The sequence below is a fragment of the Lemur catta genome, chromosome 18, assembly GCF_020740605.2.
Source record: "Lemur catta isolate mLemCat1 chromosome 18, mLemCat1.pri, whole genome shotgun sequence".
Lineage (NCBI taxonomy): Eukaryota > Metazoa > Chordata > Mammalia > Primates > Lemuridae > Lemur > Lemur catta.
The window spans coordinates 8,602,644-8,627,780 of record NC_059145.1 but is presented as its reverse complement, the minus strand read 5'-3'; the positions used below and the strand labels follow the sequence as shown (position 1 = coordinate 8,627,780).

The 25,137-nt window shown below is 49.5% G+C and overlaps 1 protein-coding gene across 1 annotated transcript; it reads left to right on the top strand.

Annotated features, from left to right (window-relative positions):
* Window positions 1-2,268: 2,268 nt before the first annotated feature.
* Window positions 2,269-24,858, top strand: TTLL3 (tubulin tyrosine ligase like 3). Its single transcript, XM_045529764.1, is given in 19 exon segments — window positions 2,269-2,769; window positions 2,991-3,082; window positions 4,275-4,443; window positions 4,573-4,661; window positions 5,693-5,821; window positions 6,542-6,656; window positions 7,708-7,806; window positions 9,461-9,656; window positions 12,879-13,027; window positions 17,058-17,301; window positions 18,648-19,083; window positions 22,147-22,319; window positions 23,025-23,089; window positions 23,262-23,488; window positions 23,675-23,701; window positions 23,703-23,801; window positions 23,804-23,885; window positions 23,888-23,923; window positions 23,926-24,858. Coding segments are annotated over 19 exon segments (2,943 nt in total). The 5' UTR covers window positions 2,269-2,348; the 3' UTR covers window positions 24,021-24,858.
* Window positions 24,859-25,137: the final 279 nt, after the last annotated feature.

Here is a 25,137-nt window from a genome sequence, read left to right as displayed (position 1 = left end):
CGATCCTCCTGCGTCAGCCTCCTGAGTAGCTGGGACTACAGGCATGCGCCACCGTGCCTGGCTAACTTTTTTCTGTTTTTGGTAGAGACAGGGTCTCACTCTTGCTCAGGCTGGTCTTGAACTCTGACCTCAAGCGATCCTCCGCCTTGGCCTTCCAGAGTGCTAGGATTACAGGTGTGAGCCACTACAGCTGGCCTGAAGTGGGTCATACTAATTTTACAAGTCTGAGGCCCTGGAGCAGGGATATTTATAGGAGAGGGTGTCGGGAAAAGCTTCATGAAGGGTTGGCCTTTGAGCTGAGCTTTCAAAAGGGATTCCTTCAGATGGCCAAGGGAGTCTCTTTTGAAGGGGAGGACAAGGTAATGTTAAAGAGAGGAGGGTAGGGGTGGGGGCAACTTGAACAGCTATCATCCCCTTTATGACATTACCTCTGTGACCTCCCCATCCTGCCTTGCTGAATTAGGTGTCCCTTCCTCTGGGGCACGTGGTTATTTTCTAGCTTTGCGGTGAATGTTAAAGGTGCTCATGGTGAAGCTGGGTGATTACTAGGGTACGGCAGCTGGTCACTCAACAACCCTCACAGAACAGCATTGCCTGGGTGAGCCAACCACAACCCTCATTTGTCACAGATCTATCTCCTGGGGTCCAAAGTCCCTAAAACCAGAATTGCAGGCCAGTGAGAACAGTCTGGGTGGTTGCCAATCAGTGGATCCTTTCTTGGGGGTGTGCTTCTTATGAAACACAGTCATTAGCCAAAGGCAGGTTGAGAAAGGTGGTCTCAGTGGTTCGGGTCCCACCTTCATGTAAGAGTAGATCTACCTGGTGACTAACAAAGGTGGGTTCTTCACCCAGGGTACTCTTCCCTGGACGATGCCTGAATGGGCACTGCTAGAGTTTGCCTCTCAAAGTGCCACTGTTTGGTACTTCCATGACCGAAAGGCAACCCTTCAGAGTGATAACGTGGGGTTTGAGAGTGAGGCTCTGGAGTCAGACCTGGGTTCTGGGGCAGCATCTATTGTGTGCTTTGAGGCAAATGATCAAACATCTTGGAGCCTTATTTGTATCTTCCTTGTGACTTTGAGGATAATACTTTGCCACTGCCTCCAGAAAGGTTACTTACATCTTGGCCTGGGGGCTGAGCATAAATGTTCTATTTTATTTCTTCCTCCGTTGACTCAAATGATCTATTTCTCTATTTCCAAGTTATTGATGGGGATGTGCATGTGCTCTGCACCGTATCATTGCCCCCGTATACTTCCCCAGCTTTCATGTCTACCCCTAAGGACCCTTCCCTAGGCCCATCTGCCGGACTCTGCAGAGCTCATCTGGCCTCACCTGCCTCCAGCGACACTGACTGCCGTTTAGCTCCCTGGAAAGGTTCTTAACCTCCTCAGGGCTGTTGCTGAGACCATTTCCTTCTGCCTGGAATATCATACCCTCCCCTCTTCCCCTGGAGACTCCCGACTCTTGCATTTACACCTTCAGCCTAAATGTCACCTCTTCAGGGAGGATGTCCTTGACTACCACCTTATCTAAAGTGTATCCCCATGGCTGGGTATGATGGCTTTCACCTATAATCCTAGCACTTTGGGAGGCTGAGGCAGGAGGATCACCTGGGCCCAGGAGTTTGAGACCAGCTTGGGCAACATAGCAAGACTCTGTCTCTACAAAAAATTAAAAAATTAGCCAGGCATGATGGTGCACTATGCCTGTAGTCCCAACTACTTGGGAGGCTGAGGCAGGAGGATCGCTTGAGCCTAGGAGTTTGAGGCTGCAGTGAGCATGCCCCTGCACTCCAGCTTTGGCAATAAAGCAAGACACTGTCTCTTCCCAAAAAAAAAAAGTGTGCCCCTTTTCTGGTTTCAGCTCATTGCTCATTCGCTGCCCTTATTTATACCTGTAGCTATTTTATTCCTTTGTTACTTGTTTTTTATTTCCCCACACTAAGCTGTAAGCTCCATGAGGTCAGGGACCACTCATCAGTGCCTATAAATACTGTGGAATGACTCAAGCCCTAGGGCGGTTGGCACAGGAAATGCTGGATAAAGAACCACATTAGTAATAACGTGGCCCAGTGTTCGCTTCCACCTTTAGTGTCCCGCTCATAAAGGGTCTGGTACAGGTGAGGCCCCGAGTCCCGAGAAAGCCCTCGCTCCAATGCTCTGAGGCCCACGGCAGTTTCCGAACCCGCCACTAGCTGTCTGATTTTGCCCAGGGAATGGTTTCCAAGGTAACAGCAAACAGAGGGCGGGGCCTCGGAACGGAGGGCCCCGCTGGAGCTTCGGGAGGGCCCTCCCCGGAGGGGAGGCGGGCTCTGGGGCCTTGGGAGGGCGCGCGGCAAGGGGCGCATGCAGGGCCCTGGCGTGGCGCTGCTCCTGGGCACGGGGGAACTGGGTCCTGCGCGCCTGGGCTCAGCCGCCTGGTACCGTCCGGAGGACCGCCCGGAGTGCAGCTGGCCGCGGAAGCCGCAGCCGCCGGAGCCATGCACCAGTTCCGCCGCCCCGTGGCCCTGGACGCGCCGCCCCGACTACCTGCCTGCCGGGAGGCTGCCATGGCCCGAGCCCGCCTCCGCCCGGCCCGAGGAGGACCGCGCAGGCTGCAACAGCCCGGCCGGCAACAACAGCCCGGCCGGCAGCCCCGCCTCTGCGCGCCGGCTAGGCGGCGCCTCCGATACGCTCGCCCCCGGCACCCACGTCCCGGGCGCTGCAGATCCCCACCCTCTCGTCTCCTCTCACAGCCCGGCCCTGGAGGATCCCGCCCCTCAGGACGGTGAGGCCCAGAGCGGCCCGCCTGCCCTGGCCTGTGGCGGCTACGAGGACAAGAAGATTGAGATGGAGGGAATGGGGGTTGGGAGAAGAGCGGCAGAGGGTGGGCATCCGGATGATGGGTGGAGGAAGAGGCGAGGGTATCAGGGCCAGAAAAGATCCTAGGCTGAGACCCCCAGGCTAAAGCCCCAGCCTACCCCGCCCCTCCTCCACGTCTTTCTGCAGGTTCCCTTGTCTTCTGGCGAGGATTCTCCAAGGTGTCTCACCACATGGGCCGGCTCAGAAACGCCAAAATCCACGTGGAGAGAGCTGTCAAGGTCGGAGCGGGAGGAGGGGGTGCTTAGAAAGGGTCCTGTGGGTGGCTGGGCTTGCCCCCACCCCCGACTGTTTTGTCACATCCTTAAAAAACAAAAAACTTGACCCCCATGCCCATCTTCAACTACCTCCCCATTTTTCACTCCCCTTCAAGGCCAAACTTCTTGGCAGAATTGTCTACTCACTATTCTACTTCTTTACCTGGATTCGCTGCCCCATTCCCTCCGTTCTGGTTCCCTGCCCTTCCCCACTTCCACAGGAAACCACTCTAGCCAAGATCTCTGGTGACCCCCGGGGAGCCAAGTCCTTTCCTGTCCCCTTCTTGGTTGGGCACCCTGTGTCATTCTACACTGCTGCCCCGCACACCCTCCCCTTGGCTGGCTGACTGTACATGCCTACTTTTCCTTTCTCCCTTCCTGGCTGCTGCTTTTCAGTTGCCTTTGAAGGTTCCTAGGACATTAGTGAGTCCCTGGATCCCTCCTTACCCCTGTCTCCTTGGCTCTGAGTCCAGTCAGTGTGCTGCACCCCATAGACCTTTATGGCCCAGCCTCTAACTGCACACCCTGTACCTCTGGCCTCCTACTTGGCATCTCCACCCACAGAACTTACAAGCCTTTCAAATTTATGTCTCAAACCATGGTCTGATTTTCCTGCCCAAGTCTCTCATCCTGAAGGCCTCGAGGCCTTTGCATATGCTTTCCCTCTGCCTGAACTGCCATTGGCCCAGCTCTGTGGGTGCATGGCTCCTTTTCAACCTTCCCTGACCATGTATTTCTAAGTAGTTTGTCTGGGTCCCCATTAAGTGTGCAGTTTCTGGAGGTGACCTGCCTGGATTGAAATCTGTGCTCTTTTAACTTAACGTCTGTGTGGCCTTGGCAAGCTACTCAACCTCCCTATGCCTCTGTTTCATAACCAGTAAAACAGGAGTAACAGTATCTAATAAAACTACATATTGTTATTAGTAATGCATGTAAGTGCTTAGCACATAATAGGTCCTCAATAAATATTAGCTATTAGCACTATCATTATTACTATGCATATTTATTTCTCTACTTGTTTATAATCTGTTTCTCTTACTGGTATATTAAACTTTCCTGACAGCAGAGACCATAGCTGTCTGATTCACCCTTATACCCCCTATGTCTGTCACTTAGGCAATACTTGTTGAACAAGTATCCATTTCTCACCTTACAGCAGAAGAAGATCTTTACGATCCAAGGCCGTTACCCAGTGATCCGGTGCCTCTTGCGCCGGAGGGGCTGGGTGGAGAAGAAGATGGTCCATCACTCAGGCACCACTGTGCTGCCACCCCAGAAGGATCTGGATAGCTCAGTGATGGATGATAGTGACACCACTGAGGATGGTGAGCAGTTCCCTCCCTGGCGACAAGCTGCCCTCCTGAGTCCCTTTCCTTTAGTTCACACTGTCCTAGGGTTGAGGGACCTATGGGGCAGGGACGGGGCCTCATCAGGCCTGGGCTCTGCAACCACAGAGGATGAAGAGGAGTTCCGGCCACCACAGCCGTTCAACTTCGATGACTTACTGGAATTTGATGACCTAGATGGGACACATGCTCTAATGGTGAGAGCCCAGGGGGCTGGCAGGGGCTGCCTAGTCAGAAGAGGGCACTGGTGTCCATCCAGCTGGGTGACCTCAGACAAGTCCTTCCTCCTCTTGGCCTCAGTTTCCCTATCTATAGTAAAAACTGATTGCTCCTCTAAATGCTGGCTAGGCCCACAGAACTCTGCTCGGTTGCATTGGAAGCTGGCACAGCCTCCATGCATGGCAATTCCCCTTTCCAAATAGCCCCATAATTCATCTCCTTCTTCTGCCCGTGGCAAGTGAAGGATGGTAGGAAGGGCTTAAACAGCTCTGAAGGGAGCTGGTATGGTGGCGTGGAGTACATGCATGCTGAAGTGAGGACACAGGTTCGAACCTTGGCACCACCACTTACTAAGTTGAACTATATGAAATTGCCATTTCGGTATGTCAGGAAAGGTTGAATACTGGCAGTGTCATATGGCTCAACCTTGTGAACCCTTGGGCAAGTCACTTAGCCTCCCTGTGCCTCAGTTCCCTGGACTATGAAGTGGAGCCAACAGTGGCTCCTACTTCATGGAGTTGTGGTGAGAATTAAATGAGTGGACATGAAAAGCCCTTAGAACAGGGCCCAGCATGTGGTAATGTTGGTTATTAATAATCCTACCACCAGAGTTGTAGGAAGGATAGAGAGAGGTGGGGTCCATGAGAGAGCATTTGTCACATGCTGTGTGTCCATCAACTTGGAGTCCTGTCCTGCCACTGGGCAAGTCACTGATGGCCTTGAGCCAGAACAACATGTGGTATTTAGTTGTGCAGCTTCATCACTGCTTAGGGACACCCAGCCAAAGGGATACTGAAAGGCTGGTCTGTTCTCTGCTCACCAAGCATGTGCCCTGGAGCAAGAGATGTCTTTTCTTGCTGTACACAAAGATGGCATGTGGGCCAGAGGCACCTTGGAAGCATCCTCTCCTTCCTGTTCACCTACCTTGCTCGGCAGGGTGGGGAGAAGCAGCCTCAGGCCATGCTGCCCACACTGGCCTCTCTGTCTCTGTCTCCTCCTCCCTCCCCAGTCCCGCATGGTTCGGAATGAGACCCCCTACTTCATTTGGACCACTCGGCGGGACATGCTGGACTGTCGCTTCCTCTCCAAGGACCAGATGATAAACCACTATGCCCGAGCTGGCTCCTTTACCACAAAGGTGGGCTCCCCAGAGGGGTGGGCAGGGAAGCTTCCATCCCCCTAGCCCTCTGGCTGGCAACCCTACTCCCTGACATCCTTGTCAGGCAGAGGGAATTCTCAGGAGAGAGGGAGGTATACAATTCGGTGAGACTTGGAGTCTGACACGCCTGGGTTCAAATCCAGCCCCTGCACGGTATCTGGCACATGTAGACAATGACTGAAACAGGCCCCAGGATTCAAATGGGATCTGGAGCTGGAACAAACACCAAATCCAATGACAGTAAGCAAGAGGGCCCTTAGCTCCTAAGCAGAGGATATTTGCCTGATGGATCCATTCTGTCTTACCTGGGTTTCTTAGCAAGTGACTTCACTTCTCTGAATCTCATTCCTCATTTAAACGTGAGAATACCAGTTAAGGCCTATCTTCTGGGTTTGTGGCAAGGATGAAAGGCTATATAATTGTGACCTGCCATTAAATTATTGGTGCAGGCCAGGAAGGCTTCCTGGAGGAGGCAGCTTTTTAAGAATGTGAAAGGGTGGACAGGAGGGATGTGGGGCATTCTCCGCAGAGTGGTCTTCCTAGGCAAAAACATGGAGATAGATGGGAGCAAGTCAGGCCTAGCAAGTGGGGCAGAGACAAGGTCTTCCCGAGCTGTCTGGAGGTGTGCTGAGTGTGGGGCAGTCCCTTGAAGCTCTCTGGGCAAGTCCCACCCCGCCCCCTCAGCAGCTAACTCCATAGGTGGGCCTATGTCTCAACCTCCGGAATTTGCCATGGTTTGATGAGGCGGATGCCGACTCCTTCTTCCCACGCTGCTACCGCCTGGGGGCTGAGGATGACAAAAACGCCTTCATAGGTAAGGAGACCCCCAGCCCCATGCCTGGGCCCCTCAGGCTGAAGGACCAGGGCCAAAGCACTGGCTCATACTAGAGAACAACTGGTCTCTTCTCACGCCCTCCTCTACCCCAGCACATCTTCTCTCTCCCCTATCCTTATCTTTCCTAATATGCCCTCCCTTAATGAGCCTCCTAGCTTGGTTAACCCTGACATTCAGAAAAGCTTGGGTAGCTTAGCTTATATTCTAGAGCAGGTTCTAACGTTGGTCAGTTAGTTGAGTTTGGAATCCAGAATAGGTTCCAGGCCTATGTCAAGTTCCACTGGTTGGATCGGGTTCCACAAAAGGCTGTAAGCATTGGGTTTCTCAGGCAGAATAAGCTCTAACTTCAGAATATGTTTTAAATTCATAATTTGGATGCAGACTAAATGCTAGGTTTAGATTGCATTACAAATCTGCAATAGGATTTGGGCCAAGGTCTGGTTCTTAGGCTAGAATAAGTATCAAAAATGGATTGGGCTCTGGGAGGCCGAGGCGGGTGGATCGTTTGAGCTCAGGGGTTCGAGACCAGCCTGAGCAAGAGCGAGACCCCATCTCTACTAAAAGTAGAAAGCAATTATATGGACAACTAAAAATATATATACAAAAAATTAGCTAGGCATGGTGGCGCATGCCTGTAGTCCCAGCTACTCGGGAGGCTGAGGCAGGAGGATCGCTTGAGCCTGGGAGTTTGAGGTTGCTGTAAGCTAGGCTGACACCACGGCACTCACTCTAGCCTGGGCAACAGAGTGAGACTCTGTCTCAGAAAAAAAAAAAAAAAGGATTGGGAACAAGAAATAAATCAGGTAACAGGTCCAGGCAAGATTCTAAAGGCAGAATATGAGCCAAGTCAGGTCAGATTTGGGGTCTGGCTCTACAACTGAAACAAGAGCAAGTTCTAACCCAGTTCTAGAGTCAGAAAAAGTAAAGTCAGGTTCCGGATCCAAAATGGGGCAAGTCATAATCAGGTTCCGGAACCAGAACAGGCCTTGAGCCTAGGGGCTGAGCAGGGTATCCCCTGCCCTGGGAGCAGAGGACTTCTGGCTGACAGCTGCCCGCAACGTTCTCAAGCTGGTGGTGAAGTCTGAGTGGAAGTCGTACTCTATCCAGGCAGAAGAGAAAGAGGCCTTGGGTAAGTACTATGGTTACCTCCACTCCCCCACCTATTTATCCTACCACCCATCCACCCTTCCACCCATCTAGTCATCTACCTGCCCACCTGTTCATCCACACATCTACCCGACCACCTGTTCATCTACCCGCCCACCTGTTCATCCACACATCTATGTATTATCCACATCCATCTGCCTATCCACCACCCTGCCACCAACCTGTCCATCCATCCACCCACCCATCTCTCCATCCATCCATCTACTCATCCATTCAGTCACCCGTCCACCTACCCATCCACCAATGGGAGATCTTGTTCATCTACCTGACATCAGCTCCCCACCTTCCTACCTATCCTTCCACAGGTCCATCTACCCATCTGTCCACCTGCCTTTCCATCCTCCTATCTACCACTTATCTGTCCTCCAGTCCATCCACTCATCCATTCTTCTGACCCAACCACCTACACACCTGTCTTCCTATCCATTTGTTAATCATTCCATTGCCTCACTCAGCCCTCCCATGGGCCTGGCATGTGGCCGAGCTCCCTAGAGAGGACAGACTAAGAAGACATGTCCATTTTTGCCTGTGACCATCAGGTCTCTGAGGAGGGGGAAGCAGTGAAACCAGGCAGTTTACACGTGGCCTGAGGAACCCTTGTGCCTGAAGGAGCAGCTGGGAATGGAGGGGGATGCCAAGGGACCCTCACTATCACTGCTTGGCAGCCCAACCCATTGCTTGCCCTTTTTCTCTCTAGATTTAGCTCCTACCTCCATGCCCCTAGTCCTATAATCCAAGGACCCATCAGGAAGGGATTCAGGGAAGGGGCAGCTCCACAGGATGAGGAAAATCCCTGCCTCTTCCAGAGGCAGACCTCCCCATTGCTGACTCCTGGTTGTGTCACATACAAGGAAGACTGTTTTGTGCCAGGATCAGGGGCACAGGGGCCTTGGGTGTGGCCAGAGACCCCATGCTTAAGCTCCCGTAGTATAGGTCAGGCTGCAGGGGTGTGAGGGTGTCCATTGTACATCAGGATTTTCAGAGCATTACAGATGTTCAGGGGTGAGTCAAGGCTATGGCTGTGCATCAGGCCCTCCAAGGGGTCAGTTCCTGGTTTATCACTCTCAGGTGTGTGTCAGGGCCTTGCAGTGGTAGTGTTGCACATGTAGGTTAGCGCCTCAGTGGGCTAAGGATTGTAGATATATGTCAGGATTCTGAGAGGGGGTCTGGATTTCTGATGTGTGGACTTAAGAAGCCATGTCAGATCTGGGGGAGGGGGATTCATCTATAACTGGGTTCATCTAGGCCGAGGCTCCTAGGTGCATTTTAGGCAGGGCCTCAGGTGTGTTAGAGGTCCCAGGAGCAGAGAGGCTGCAAGTGTGTGCTGGGTCTGCAGGTGCTGGGAGGTCTTGGGGACATTGAAGGTGGAGCCTCAAGTGAGTGACAGGTCCTGGGACAGTGGGAGCCAAGGGCAAGTGCTAGAGTTATAGGTGTATTTAGAGCGAAGCCTCAGGTAAGTGACAAATCCCAGGGCAGTAGGGGATCTATCTAGGTTCATGCTGGGCCTCAGGTGTCTTTAGGGTAAGTAGCAGGCCTCAGGACAATGAGGGCTGTGGCATGTGTCAGGTGACCTGCCTTGATGTGGGATAGTGACAGGGCCCTCCCTATCTCTGCAGGAGACAAGCAGCCCACGAAACAGGGAAAAAAGCTAGTGTCAGTGTCCCCAGAATTTGTGGATGAAGCTCTGTGTGCATGCGAGGAGCACCTTAGCAACCTGGCTCACATGGACATTGACAAAGACCTGGAGGCCCCGCTGTACCTTAGCCCTGAGGGCTGGTCCCTCTTCCTGCAGCGCTACTACCAAGTGGTCCAGTGAGTACCTCTGTAGCCAGGGCCGTGGGCCATGGGCAGGTGCTTAGGGAAAGACCCTCTCGGTCTAGCGCAACCCCCACCTCTTCCCCAAGCCTCCCTCTTTTGTTCGCTCTGCTATTCTGTTCAGGAACCCTCATGGACTCCCAAACCTCTCTTCCTGGTTCTTGGCACAGCATAGTCCCTAACCTCATGGCCTGTGCCGTGAGGTACACCTAGTTCAAGTTCTGGCTTTGCAACTTCCAAGCTTTGTAACCTTGGGCACATCACTAATCTTTTTGAACTTTACTTTTCTCAAACACACAATAGATTTAAAAATAATGTCTGCCTCGAAGATGGGATTGGACAGGATAATCTGTGTTGTGTGCTCAGCACAGGCTCATAGTGTGTACTCGCAAAATAGGAATGCGAGTCATTTAGCTTTTCTCCTGGAGATCATTGCCCAAAGTGCGTTGCACAGGATGCTGATTCTACGGGAAGTAAGTAGGTTTTATGAAAAAAGGGCTTTTGTGGTCAATGAAATTTAGAAAACATTAGCTTAAGCAAAGTTAATTAAACAGGCTTTCTGATGCAGGACCTTTCAGAACCTGTTGGTGGTGTAAACCTGTCAGAGGAGGAGGGAGAAAGTGGGGTTGAGGGGTGAAGCATATCCTGGACTCAGGTGAGCTCAGTGCCCTCCTTCCAAGTCCCAGCATCCTGAGAGGTAGTGTTTTCAGAACACACTTTGGAGAAAGGTTCTTGGGCAGGAGAAGGGAGGATCAAGATGACACTGGTACTACTTTAGGGAGATTCCATTCAGCAGAAGCATATAGGAAGGACTTGGGAGAGAAGGGCCCTGAAGGCAGGAGAGCACTCAGCAAACATTTCTTGAGCATCTCCTACGTGCCAAGCATTGCCAGGCTCCAGAAATGGAGCACAGTCCCTTCTGTCAAGGGGGACACAGCTCAAGGTAGGAGGCTTGCGACAGGCCAGGTGGGAGTGCTAAGGGTCTCGGCTGGGGTGATGTTAATAGAAAGGAATGGACAAATTTAATTACCCCATACAGGAAGCTGAAGAACTAATGAATGAACTTTGAATGAAGGACATAAGCTGCAAACCCACATCATTAGCAAAGAATTCATTTGTATCTTTTCTAAATGTCAGAAAATGACAGCTAGGTGACCCTATACTTTCCCCTTAGCAGGAGAAAATTTAAAGTTACCCTTCTGGCTGGGTGCGGTGGCTCACGCCTATAATCCTAGCACTCTGGTAGGCTGAGGCGGGTGGATTGCTTGAGGTCAGGAGTTCGAGACCAGCCTGAGCAAGAGTGAGACCCCGTCTCTACTAAAAATAGAAAGAAATTATCTGGCCAACTAAAATATATATAGAAAAAATTAGCTGGGCATGGTGGCACATGCCTGTAGTCCCAGCTACTCGGAGGCTGAGGCAGTAGGATCACTTACGCCCAGGAGTTTGAGGTTGCTGTGAACTAGGCTGACGCCACAGCACTCACTCTAGCCAGGGCAACAAAGTGACACTCTGTCTCAAAAATAAATAAATAAATAAATAAAAATAAAGTTACCCTTCTTAGATTAAGAATTATCAAGGCTGCATTAGAACATCAGGTGTGAAGTACATGAGTCCTTTTCATTTCCAGTGGGGGGCAAGTTCTAGAAGGCTGCAGGAATGTCTCCCATGTCAGGATTACATAAAATATTGCATCATACAACAGACAGACAGTGTTGAGTGGTTCACTACTGATAACCAGCATGCATGCATTCATTCAATATTTCTTGCTATATTTCTCAGCGTTTAAAGAACAAATCCATGCCTCACCAGCCAGACTTTTATCAAGGTTGACTTTCCACAAAAATACTGGTTTTTTTTTTCTTTTTGCTAAATATAAAATTATATTGTCAGATTGAACATACTTTTTCAAATTACATGTGCTCCTGCATGTGACGTTTTCCTGGGCCACATCACAGATTTACTGAGCAGATACTTGATTCCATGGACCATTGAAAAGTTTGTCAGGACTTAGGTGTGAATGTTCGTGGGAGACCTTTCCAAGTCCCCTCCACCTGGCTCTCCCTGTTCCTGGCACTGCCCCAATGGCTGCTGCCTCCTCATTAAAAGAGAGAGAAGTTCTCTCTCCGTGGCCAGAGACATTTAAGAGGTTAAGATGTTAAAGAGAGGTTAGCATCTGGTGGAGGCTTCTTTCCTATTCAGTCAGAAGAAAAGAAATGGGAGAGCTTGGATAAGGCAGCCATCTGCAGTGTTTTGTGACTTGGGTTAGTTCAGGACATTTTCTGCCTTGTAGAGAACAGGTCCTTCTTTGTCCATGAACCATGAACCCGTCTGTGCAGCCCAGTTGCCAAGGCAAGCTCCTGCCAAAGTATTTACTTAGCCAACCATTCATTCATTGAACAAAGTTTTAGGGACACCTGGTAAATGCCAGGTGTAGTGCTTGAGGATGGGAATACAACAGAAAATAACAACTACAAAAAATGTTTCTGCTCTTATGGAGCTTACGTTCTAGTGGGGGAGACAGACAATAAGCAAACCGTGTATGTGTCAGGCGGGGGTAAATGATGAGGAGAGAACAAAGCCAGGAGAGGTGTGATACAGATGGGCCTGAAAGGAGTTAGAAGAGGAAGGGACCCAACTGTCAGCCAGCGTTAGGCACAGATTAGGAGGGGAATGAACCCCAAGAAACACATGGGTGCAGGAGTCAGGCAGGACAGAGTCTGAATCCTGGCTGAGCCACTCAACACACTGTGTGGCCTTAGGTTAAGTCCCTTCACTCTCCAGGGTTCAGTTTACATTTCTCTAAAATGGGACCAGTAATACCTCCCTGGCAAAGCCTTTGAGAGGATTAGTGATACTATATGGAAAGCCCTGGCCCAGTGCCTGGCACACGGTGGTGCCGCATCATTAGGAGCCGGAATGATTGAATTCTGCTTAACAGAAGGGAGGTAGCAGAGGTGGAGTGTTGGAGTTTGGGGGTGTGTGTAGTAAATGGAATTTTCTCAATTTGCCTCATTCCTGTAGTCTGGGCAGGTTGGGATTTGGGAGATGGCTTGAGGATGGGGACAGAGGTTTGGGAGGAACATATCTGGATCTGTAGGGGGAGGGTGTAACCAAGGCTGGTTGGGCCATGGCCTTGGGGGGCCTGTGTCTCCCCTGGCCCTGTCCACCCACCTGCCCCCAGTCCCAGCCGTCCTAAGTCCCATCATCTCCATACAGTGAGGGGGCAGAACTCAGGCATCTAGACACTCAGGTCCAGCGCTGTGAGGACATTCTGCAGCAGCTGCAGGCCGTGGTACCCCAGATCGACATGGAAGGGGATCGCAACGTCTGGATTGTGAAGCCAGGAGCCAAGTCCCGCGGACGAGGTAGGGGTCAGCCCCTGCTTCCTGCACCAGCACCCCATGACCTGTTTCCCCCACTGGGGCCAGAGAGGTTAATAGTGCAGCCTCTATTGAAACCAGACTGCATGGGTTTGTGAATCCTAGTTCTGCTACTAATATTCTGTGTGACTTTGAGCAAGTTATTAATATATCACCTCTCTGAACCTCAGTTCCCTCATCTGTGACATGGGAATGACAATAATGCCTCCTGGGAGGTGAGGATTAATAGAAGAGGTGCATCTAAAGGCACAGTGCTGGCACAGAGTAATCACCCCATAAACGCGGGCTGCTGTGATGATGGCTCTAGCCCCTCCTCTCCTGCCTTCAGAGTTTGGATTAATGTTTTAGGTAGGATTAGTGACACTCATGTGAAGTTAGATGCTTGTCATCTAAGGGCTTTTAGATTTGACCAGTGCATCCTTGTGGGGTGCAGCATGGTGGCTAAGGACGTGGATGCTGGGTTCAAACCTAAGCTCTGTGTCTTTCTATCTGTAAGGCCTTGGGCAGGTTAGTTCACCTCTTCCGTGCCTCATCTTCATCGTCAGCCGAACGGGGCCAGCACCTGCCCAAGAGGATTCAATGAGCATAACAAATGTTAAGTACTTAGATCCTGTGCCTTTACATAGTAACTGCTATATAGGTGCTATCTTTAGCTCCTATTCTGGCTGCTTTGCCAAGTATGAATGGAATTTAAATAGAGGCAGCAAGCTGGGGTCGTGTCCTGAGATGCAGAAAACAGATGGCGCCAGATCTCTCCAAATACTGCTTTTAGATGAGTTTATTTATGCCCAAGTGAAGCTGTTGCAGCTCCAGAGACTGAGACGCTCCTTCTCTTTGAGGATGTCATGTCAAAACCAGCATTGGGTTTTTTTCATTTTTTACCTTAGAAATAGTTTTTTTTGTTTTTTTCCAATTATGAAAATATTTATTATTAAAAAAAAGCAAGCAATAGCCACCCTTGATTTCACTGAGATAATTATTGTTAACCTTTTGATGTGTTTTTTTCTATACTTTCTTCTATGCATTTGGAGAGTGTGTGTGTGTGTGTGTGTGTTTATGTATAATTTATTTTAAACAAAAACATAGTCTCCTTTTTTCACTTACTATATCTTTCCATATCAGTTATTATAACTCATTTCTGTTCTGTACCTTTCTATTTTTTTCTTTTTTTTAATTTTTTTTTTTGAGACAAAGTCTCAGTCTGCTGTCTGGGTTAGAGTGCCGTGGCATCAGCCTTGCTCACAGCAACCTCAAACTCCTGGGCTTAAGCCATCCTCCTGCCGCAGCCTCCCGAGTAGCTGGGACTATAGGCATGCGCCACCACGCCTGGCTAATTTTTTCTATATATTTTTAGTTGTCCAGTCAATTGCTTTCTATTTTTAGTAGAGACGGGGTCTCACTCTTGCTCAGGCTGGTCTCGAACTCCTGAGCTCAAACGATCTGCCTGCCTCAGCCTCTCAGAGTGCTAGGATTACAGGCATGAGCCACCGCACTCAGGTTTTTTTTTTTTTTTTGAGATAGAGTCTCGCTCTGTTGCCCTGGCTAGAGTGCCGTGGCGTCAGCCTAGCTCACAGCAACCTCAAACTCCTGGGCTCAAGCGATCCTCCTGCCTCAGCCTCCCGAGTAGCTGGGACTACAGGCATGCGCCACCATGCTCGGCTAATTTTTTTCTATATATTTTTAGCTGTCCAGATAATTTCTTTCTACTTTTTAGTAGAGACGGGGTCTCGCTCTTGCTCAGGCTGATCTCGAACTCCTGACCTTGAGCGATCCTCCCGCCTCGGCCTCCCAGAGTCTTTCTTTTTTTTTAACATAGATATTGGAAATCATTCCATTTTAGTATATCTAGATTTTTTTTTTTTTTTTGAGACAGAGTCTTGCTCTGTTTCACTGGGTAGATAGAGGGTAGTGGCATCACTGTAGCTCACAGCAACCTCAAACTCCCGGGCTCAAGAGATCCTCCTGCTTCAGCCTCCCAAGTAGCTGGGACTACAGATGCATGCTGTGATGCCTGGCTAATTTTTCTATTTTTAGTGGAGATGGGGTCTCACTCTTGCTCAGGCTGGTCTCGAACTCCTGAGCTCAAGCAATCCTGCCACCTCTGCCTCCCAGAGTGCTAGAATTACAGGCGTGAGGCCACTGTGCCTGGCCAATCTTTTTTTTTTCTCTTCTGTTTATAACTTATTATTATGGGCACTTTCAAACATACTCAAAAGTAGAGAAAACAATACAATGAATCTCTGTTTACCCAGCACCAAATTTTAACATTTCATCTCTATTTTTTAGAAACTTAATTGAAGTATATATATGATATACTTCATTGAAAAGGATATACATCTTGGGTATACAGCTCAATGAATTGTCATAAAGTGAAAACACTCATGGAAACAGCACCCATTGTCAAGAGATAAAACATTACCTGCACCCCAGAGTGCCCCTCTCATACCTCCTCCCAATCTCTACCTCCCCACAATGGCAACTCCTATCCTGACTTATAATACCACAGATTGCCTGTTTTTAAATTTTTTGTAGGCTGGGAGAAGTGGTTCATGTCTATAATCCTAGCACTTTGGGAGCCTGAGACAGGAGGATCACTTGAGCCCAGGAGTTTGAGGTTGCAGTGAGCTATGATGACAGCATTGTACTCTAGCCCGAGCACCAAAACAAGGCACTGTCTATAGTCAATCAATCAATCACTTTTATATAAAAGTACAGGATGTACTCTCTTACCTCATTCTATTTTACAGCTGCATGGTCTAATCTTGTTTGGATGTACCTTCATGGATTTATCTAATCCTTTTCTGATGGATATTTAGATGGACTCCAGTTTCTTCCTATTTATTTGTTCATTTATTGATTGCTATTACAAGCAACATGATGAACATCCTGTGCAAATATCTTTGTGGCCTTTTCCATTTATTTCCTTAGGATAAAATGAAATGAAATTGTTGGGTCAAAGGGCATGAATCTTAATCTTTTGATATATAAGGTGTCGTGTTCTTGGGAATCCTGGTGATTGATGTGGCCATTTTGAGAAAGGATCTGGTCTGGAAATCGGGCACAAGTTTTTCTGTGCCATTGGCAGGTGATCAGGCTGCTTTGGGACTTAAACAATGAAGTATTGAGATTGATTTGTGAGTGTGTATGTTTCATTTATAAGATGATTATGATATTTACTGGCATTAAAATGATACCTTATAAGCATAAGATAACCTCAGAATCAGATAAAATTAAAATAAGATGCCATATTTTACTTAGGAGAATGGCTAAAATAAATAAATAATCAACAGTGCTGAGGGGGTGGAGTAGGCAAAAAAATAAAAAAACAGTGTTGAGTAGGATGTGGGCAAAGACATACTCTCGCCAGCACTGCCAGTTGGTAGAACATCTTTGGCAATATACAATGAAAAATGCACATAACCTTGAAGCCAGCAAATATATGGCTAGAAATTTATTCTACAAGTAATAATAATGATAGGAGTTAATATTTACTGAATGCTCACCATGTGCCTAGAACTATTCTAAATCCTTAACATGCTTTAATTTATACAATCCTATGAAACCATGGCACATATAGATATACACTCTCACATAACCCAGAAGGATACCCATAAGCACCTGGAAGCTGCAATTAGCTGCCTCTAGAAGAGACATATTTTTTGTTGTGTATACTCTTTGGTACTAATTTTTGTTTTTGTTTTATAGTGTTAATTATTGGTGGGAGAATAATATGTGCACATGCTTTTCAAAAAGCCCAATACTATTTAAACTTTTATCCATGCATATATTCCTTTTCAGTCAAACAAAACTGGTTAATTAGAAAAAATTTAAAATCCTTTGCAAATTCCTGGCTTTCCCAAAGGGAACAGGGTTCTGATTGAGGGAGGCAGCCTTACCCGCTCGGCCCTGTCAGTTCTGTGGGGTGAGAGATTATGATGAGCTGCCTGTGGTCCCCTGGCCCTTCTCCCAGCCTAAGCCTGACCGTCTGATCCCAGACCATCCTCTCCCTCCTTAGGCATCATGTGCATGGACCACCTGGAGGAGATGCTGAAGCTGGTGGATGGCAACCCCATGATGATGAAGGATGGCAAGTGGGTGGTACAGAAGTATATTGAGCGGCCCCTGCTCATCTTTGGCACCAAGTTTGACCTGAGACAGTGGTTCCTTGTGACTGACTGGAACCCACTTACCGTGTGGTTCTACCGAGACAGCTACATCCGCTTCTCCACACAGCCCTTCTCCCTGAAGAACCTGGACAAGTGAGCCCCACCTTACTTCCCTTGATCTCCCAGTCTGGTTGGGGAGCTAGCAAGCAATGGCAGTGCAGGGGACTCAGGCAGCAATGCTGGGCTCCACACAGACTCTGCAGGCAAGCAGGCCCTCAGCCCGCCAGCCAGCCCGCCACCCAGCACATGCTTACAGAGTGTGTACCTGTGCCCTTCACTGTTCTAGGCACTTGGGATGTACCAGTGAATAATACAAGATCCCAGCTCTCAAGAGCTCACATTCTAGCAGGGAGAAATAGACAAGCAATGGACATGAGTAAAATTATCTAATATTGTTAAAAGGTAGTTCATGTTATGGGGAAAAAAAGGAAAGACAATGGTAGAGCAGGGTGAAGGGAGACCAGGAGAAATTCAACAGGATAAAGGCAAGATGTGGTGAGGGATGGTGAGAAGAAGCCTGGTTGAAGCCTGGGTTCAAATTCCATCTCTTCACCTTCCAAGTTGTGTGACTTTGGTCAGATGAAAACCTGTTTAAGCCTCACTTTCCACATCTAAAGAATGGAGGTAATAGTATGAAATTCATAATTATAGCTATTAATTATTGAGTGTTTCATCTGTGATAGGTGCTAAGCCTTTGTGTATATTATCTCACTTGTTCTTCATAAAACATAATGAAGGCCAGGCACGGTGGCTCATGCCTATACTCCTAGCAGTTTGGGAGGCCAAGGCAGGAGGATCACTTGAGACCAGGAGTTTGAGACCAGCCTGAGCAAGAGCGAGACCCCATTTCTACAAAAAATAGAAAAATTAGCCAGGCACGGTGGTGCACACCTGTAGTCCCACTTACTTGGGAGGCTGAGGCAGGAGGATTGTGTGAGCCCAAGAGTTTGAGGCTGCACTGAGCTATGACACCACTGTACTCTAGCCCAGTGACAAAGCCAAGACCCTGTCTCAAAAAAAAAAAAAAATGAGTGAGTACTGTTATTACCCGCATTTTACAGATGTGAGGAGCACGCAGGTTGATGACTTGCCTAAGATCTCACAACTAGTTGATGGTGAAGATGGGACTTAAACATGTCTTGGTGACTAGAGGGCCATACTCTTACACAGCTTCTTATCTTCCAAGCACTGGGAGGGTTAATGATGTACAAAGCACTTAATACTGTGGGCCCTGAAGTTAGTGCCCTCAGAGCAGTCCTGAGAGATAAGACTGGTTCTGGCCCTAGAAGAACGTGGTGAGGCCCAGGCCTTTGTCTTTTTTGTCCCCCCATCCAGTAGTGCCCCATCTCACGTTAAACAGTCCAGGGTTTGCTTGTCTTGCCTGAGTTTGGGTGGGGGGGCACAGGGGCTGGACCTCAGCTTCCTGCTTTCTGTCCCAGCTCAGTGCACCTGTGCAACAACTCCATCCAGAAGCACCTGGAGAACTCGTGCCATCGGCATCCTCTGCTACCCCCAGACAACGTGTGGTCCAGCCAGAAGTTCCAGGTCCACCTGCAGGAGATGGGGGCCCCAAACGCCTGGTCCACCATCATTGTGCCTGGCATGAAGGCTGCTGTGATCCACGCACTGCAGACCTCCCAGGACACTGTGCAGTGTCGGAAGGCCAGCTTCGAGCTCTACGGTGCTGACTTTGTGTTTGGTGAGGACTTCCGACCCTGGCTGATTGAGATCAATGCTAGCCCCACTATGGCACCCTCCACAGCTGTCACCACCAGGCTCTGTGCTGGCGTGCAAGCTGACACCCTGCGAGTGGTCATTGACCGGAGGCTGGACCGCAACTGTGACACGGGAGCCTTCGAGCTCATCTATAAGCAGGTGAGGTGGTTGGGCCTGGGCAGGACCCCGGGGAGTCTGCCCCCTCTTCCAGGCATTCCCATAGTAGAGCACAGCGCTCTGCAGTCGGTCCCAGCTCAAGACCTGCGTTCAAGCCCTGGTCTTGCCAAGGTGATTGCATCACTTGAGCCTCAGTTTCCTCATCTATAAAATGGAGATAATACCATCTTTCTTATGGGGTTTGGGAGAATGAGATGAGTTAATACGTGTGGATAATATTTCTAGAGAGGCATATAACATAATGTTAACAATGCAGACTCTTGAATCTCCTTGGGTTCAAATCCCTGCTCAGTAACTATGACCTGCATGACTCTGGACAAGTTCCTAACCTCTAGGTAGTCTCAGTTTCCTCATTTGTAAGCCAAGAATAAAAATAGGCTGGGCACAGTGGCTCACACCTGTAATCCTAGCACTCTGGGAGGGTGAGGTGGGGGAGAATTGCTTAAGGCCAGGGGTTTGAGACCAGTCTGAGCAACATAGCAAGACCCCGTCTCTACAAAAACATGGGAAAATCAGCCAGGCGTGGTCGTGCATGCCTGTAGTCCCAGCTACTCGGGAGGCTGAGGCAGGAAGATCGCTTGAGCCCAGGAGTTTGAGGTTGCTGTGAGCTATTGTGACATCACTGCACTCTAGCCTGGGCAACAGAGCAAGACATAAGGTTGTGAGAATTAAATGAGTTGATGATATGAGCACTTTAGAATAGTGCCTGACACATAGTAAAGGCTACACAAGTTTGAGCTATTGTTGTTATTACCTAATAAGGTTGTTAGGAGTTTTATGCTAAATGGCATCACCTGAAAAGTACCTCAACCTACAGTAAAAGGCAATTAGTGATGGCTGCTGTCACTATTATTATCATTATTTTACTCATCTTATTCCAAAAAGAGATTTAAGTCTACTTATAGAATAGAACAGGATTTTTAAAAATCAGTCAGAAAACCAATCTCCAGGGGTTCTGAGCTCTGGAAATAATTTCTTGTGGCAGTTTAATTAAGTGCCTTCTCTTAGAATTCGGTTTCTCTCAAGGTTTGGCTACAGGGAGAAAAGATACTAATTGCCATGACTTAAGTGGCCTTGTCTTTGTTACAATTACTGATCATATATTAAATTAACACACTGGCATTTTAGTTTCAAAAATGCAAATGAGGAAATACAAGGGCAGGAAAATATGACAAAGCCAAGGAAAAAAGGTACCATCGTAATGCAGTGGTTCCCCGATGCGGGTTCACAGGCCAGACCCACCTGGAGAGCCTTCTAAAGGTCTAGATGTCAGGGGGCCCCACCCCAGAGACTGGCCCAAAATGTCTGACTTGGGGACTACAGTATCTGCATTTTTCAAATGTCCTTTTATCCCCCAAATGTCGTTTATTGCTGATTTGTTCTTGTTTTTGTTTTTAGGCCAGCATGGAATCAAGGCTCACACCTTGCATTGGTTTTATTGTCTCTTTCATCTCTTTTAATCTAGGTCAGCCCCACTGCCTTTTTTTCCCCATAGTTTTGATCTTTTGAAGAGACCAGGGCTGGCGGTTTTGTAGAACTGTCCCACATTCTGAATTTATCTGATTGTTTCCTTGTGGTGTTATTTAACTCGGTCTTCTGTTATCTGAATGTCCCATAAACTAGAAGTTAGGTCAAACAGCTTGATGAGGTTCAGGTTAAATACATTAGGCAAGAACACTTCAGAGGTGATGCCAGGTACCTCAAGTGGCATCACAGGGCACATACTGTCAGAGCTTCTTGTGATTAGTAACGCTAAGTTTGACCATGCATTAAGGTGGGTGGCTACCAGGTCTGTCCATTTAAGTTATATACTCCTGTTGGCAATTATTATTATTATTTTTAGAGACAGGGTCTCACTCTGTTGCTCAGGCTAGAGCACAGTGGTGTCATCATAACTCACTGCATCCTCGAACTCCTGGGCTTAATCCTCCCACCTCAGCCTCCCACATAGCTGGGACTACAGGCCCATGCCACCATGCCCAGCTAAGTTTTAAATTTTTTGTAGATATGGAGTTTCACTATGTTGCCCAGGTTAGTGTCGAACTCCTAGCTCAAGCGATCCTCCTGCCTCAGCCTCCCAAGTAGCTGGGACTACAGGTGCATGCCACCATGCCCGGCTAATTTTTTCTGTTTTTAGTAGAGAGAGTCTCGTTCTTGTTCAGGCTGGGGTCAAACTCCTGAGCTCAGGCGATCCTCCCACTTTGGCCTCCCAGAGTGCTAGGATTATAGGCATGAGCTATCATAGCTCATTGCAGTCTCCAACTCCAGGGCTCAAGTGATCCTCCTACCTCAGCCTCCTGAGTGACAGCTATATTTTTAACAAGCTCCATGTGATTCCGATGTTTAGATAGATTCTAATCAGGATCCTTTAATGACATAGAAGACACTTCAAGCTAGCTCCAGGTTGTTAGCAAGGCACAGGGGGCTCTCCTGGAGCCCAGCTACGAGAAGTACAGCGTGGCTTAATGGGAATAGAAAATGGGAAGGGAGTGCCTCTCCTGGACCCTTGTCTCTGCCTCCCTCTGCATATTTGCTACTTCATTCTCTCCACAGACTGTTCTTTCTTTAAGGTTCCTAGTTTCTGCTCCCTCATACCTTGGTTTCATATGAGGCTCTAGGCAGGCTCCAAGCCTCTTATCTGTCTGGGTGTCATATCTCAAATTCTCTGTGCAGAGAACATAGCTGAGCTCTAGAAGCTGTCCACCAGCGGTAGCCTGTGAAGTGGAACCACACACATTCTAACAGGGGCTGGGGTAGCTAGGAGGCCAGTGGGGTACGAGGGCGATGGTGGGGGCATGGATAGGTAACCCCTACGCCCTTGGGTTACCAATCCCTGGGGCTCTGGGACTCTCTGGGTACTGATTCAGGCCCCCAGGGCCAGATCCTGTAGAGAACAGAAGTGGGCTTCCCGTTTCTCAGCCCAGAAATATTTCATGACAAGATGCCTCAGAAGTTAATCCCATCCATCTCTGTCTTGGGTCCTGCTGGGCCAAGGATCCTGGCACCACTGTCTGAGTGGGCCTTGTCTCCTCTTCTTGCCCACAGCCTGCTGTGGAGGTGCCCCAGTATGTGGGCATGCGGCTCCTGGTAGAGGGCTCCACCATCAAGAAGCCCATGGCGATGTGTCATCGGCGGACGGGGGTCTGCCCAGCACTCCCTCATCTGCTGACCCAGCGAGGCTCTGGGGAAAGCAAGGACTCAGGGACCCCTACCCACAGGTCAGCTTCTAGGGAAGTTGCTGGGGCCAGGAACCTGGGACACAATGAGAAGCCAGACTCCACTGCCATCACCTCGGTCCCCGGAAAGGGGAAGAAAGGCAAGGCGGAAAGTGCCACAGCCCTGGTTCGCCCCAATCTCTGGAAGTGGGACCCCCCCCCCAGCACCAGGATGGGCTGCATTTTCACCATGACCTTTGCTAGTAGGGACAGGCTGCCCCACCCCTTGAACAGATTGGCCCTGGGCCCGAAGAACCCCCAGGCCCCCAGGCCCCGGGTAAGACCATTGCCTGCAAACACCCTAGCGTCCCAAGGCAATTTCTGCCTGCTGTCCAGGCCCCTCCTGGCCACCGGGATTTGCCACCCCACCAAAGAGCTACCAGTAGCAAGTAAAGGCCACTGCTCACAAAGTATCCTTTTAAAATACAAAGCCAAATGAGTATTGATCTCTCCAAGTAGTCACTCTGTGAGGCAGTTATACTCATCTCCAAGATGCCAGACTCGATCCCAGGTTAATCTCGCTCCAGAGCCCAGGCTTTTCCTGCTGCGGTATTCTGCCTTTGCCTCCAAGCAGCGTCACCTCTGGGGAAAGGAACTGATAACTGTACAGCACTTAGCAGTGTACATTGTGCTACTCAGCTCCTTTAGTCCTCATAACAACCTAGCGAGGTAGGTGCTATTATCCCCATTTTCCGGCCGAGGTATCAGGAAGTTTCAGGAAGTTGCCCGAGGTTGCACAGCTCAGAAGGGGCAGAACTGGGATGCAGAACCAGGTCCGTTGGACTTCAAACCCTGTGTTATCCCATTGCCTCTGGAGGAGAACTGGGAGGGCTCCATCTGCCCTCCTCCTGCCCTTCCCCCGCCCACCCTCTGCATACACCTTGTTGGGCAGCTGGTCATCCCTGGGGCCTCCCCAGGCCCTGACAGCTTCCCTTACTCCCACAGCCCCTCACCACCTCCCCAGCCTCCACGCCAAGGCCCGGCTGCCTTCTCCCCAAGTGCTCCGACCCCAGGGGCGGGTCTTCAGACTGCAGCACAGCAAGCTGGTGGGCTCTAAGGCCCTGTCGACCACAGGCAAGGTCTTGATGACTCTACCCACGGCCAAAGTTTTCATTTCCCTCCCACCTAACCTTGATCTCAACCCGGCATCCAGCATCCCGAAGCAAAGAAAGGTGGGCCTCCAACTATGACTCACACCCTGGCAGGCAGTGCTGAGCACTGGGGTCCGGGCTGGAGGGCACAGGCAGAGGGCAGCTCCCAGGCTGGCTGGTGCCCCAAGGGAAGGGCTTGTTGCCCTCGGAACCCCCTTCTTAGACAGATTCCTGATCATCTCTTTCCTCCCCTCCTTTCACACCGAGGCTGTTGCTCCCCTGTGCCTTCGAGGCTCCCATGCTGGAAGTGCCTCGTTTCCTGTGTCCTGTGAAGTTGGAACTCTTCCTAGCACCCACAGGAAGGTCAAGGCCAAAGGCAAGTTCAAGGCCAGACTCTGCGACAAACTCAAGGCTGAGGCATGCCCCATGAAGAAGTTGAGCTCTCCAGAACCCCTTGCCCTTGTTGATACCCTCCAGAAGCTGGGGTTCCAGGAGATATGTGGCTAGGGAAGCCCCTGCCTTGATCCCCACTGCCCCTGTCCTGGATCCAGCACCAAATAAACAGGAGCAAGTGATGTATTCTAGGCTTGGCCCCATTGCTATTGGAGGGTGAAGTGGGGCAAGGCCCTCTACCCAAGGTCGACAGCAAGAGCGAGAGGCCATCAGCAGTTCCTACCTAGCGACAGCCAAGGGGCTTCCTGTTCAGGGTCTCCTGTAGCATCTCTGATCCTTCGGTGGCAGTGGGGAGGATAAGCCTTTGCTTTACAGATGAGGAAACGTGAAAGAGGACCCCAAGACCATATAGCAGTGAGTAGAAGGCAAGGATATATTGCCAGAAGTGCTCACCACTGGGAGTCCCCCCAACCCCAGAAGGTGAGCGGGGCCGGCAGCAGAATGACATCTAATGTGCATAGGAACGTTTATGCCGTGAGAGAGGGGAAAGGGTTGACCTTGCCTAAACTCTAGCCCCTCTCCAGAGGGAGTGGGTCTGTCCCTTCCTCAGCAAGGGGCCACAGTCACCTAAAAATGAAATATCCAACAAGCCACACCCATGTGGAAAAAAAGTATGGTATTTCCTGGTTGTAGTGGGTTGAATGTAGTGGGTTGAAAAAACCTGTCCACCTGGAACCTGTAAATGTGACTTTATTTAGGAAAAGTCTTTGCAGATGTGATTAAATTTAAGATCTTGAGATGAGATCGTCCTGGATTATCTGGGTGGGCCCTAAACCCAATGGCAAGTGTCCTTTTAAGAGTCAGAAGAGACAACACGGACACAAGGAGAAGGCCATGTGAACATGGAGGCAGAGAATGGAATGGTGCAGCCACAAGCCAAGAGACACCTGGAGCTACCAGAGAATCTAGAAAGCTTTTCAGGCGAGGTGGTGCTGTCAACACCTTGGTTTTAAACTTCTGGCCTCCAGAACTGAGAATACATGTGTGTTTGAAGCCACTCAGGCTGTGGTCATGTGTTGCGGCAGCCCTAGGGGACTAAGACACTAGCCAAGCTGAAGATACACGTATACTCTGATCCAGAAACGCATGTAGGCAGGTCCGCAGCAGCACTGGGGTAACAACCACACGCCCTCACGGTCCATAACAGTAATATGGATAAACTACGGTCTGTCAAGCCTGGAATTCAAACTATGTGACACACAACACAGATGCCCTTCACAACTAGGAGCATGAGCAAATCACAAAACATACAGCATGGTTCCATTCACAGAAACATC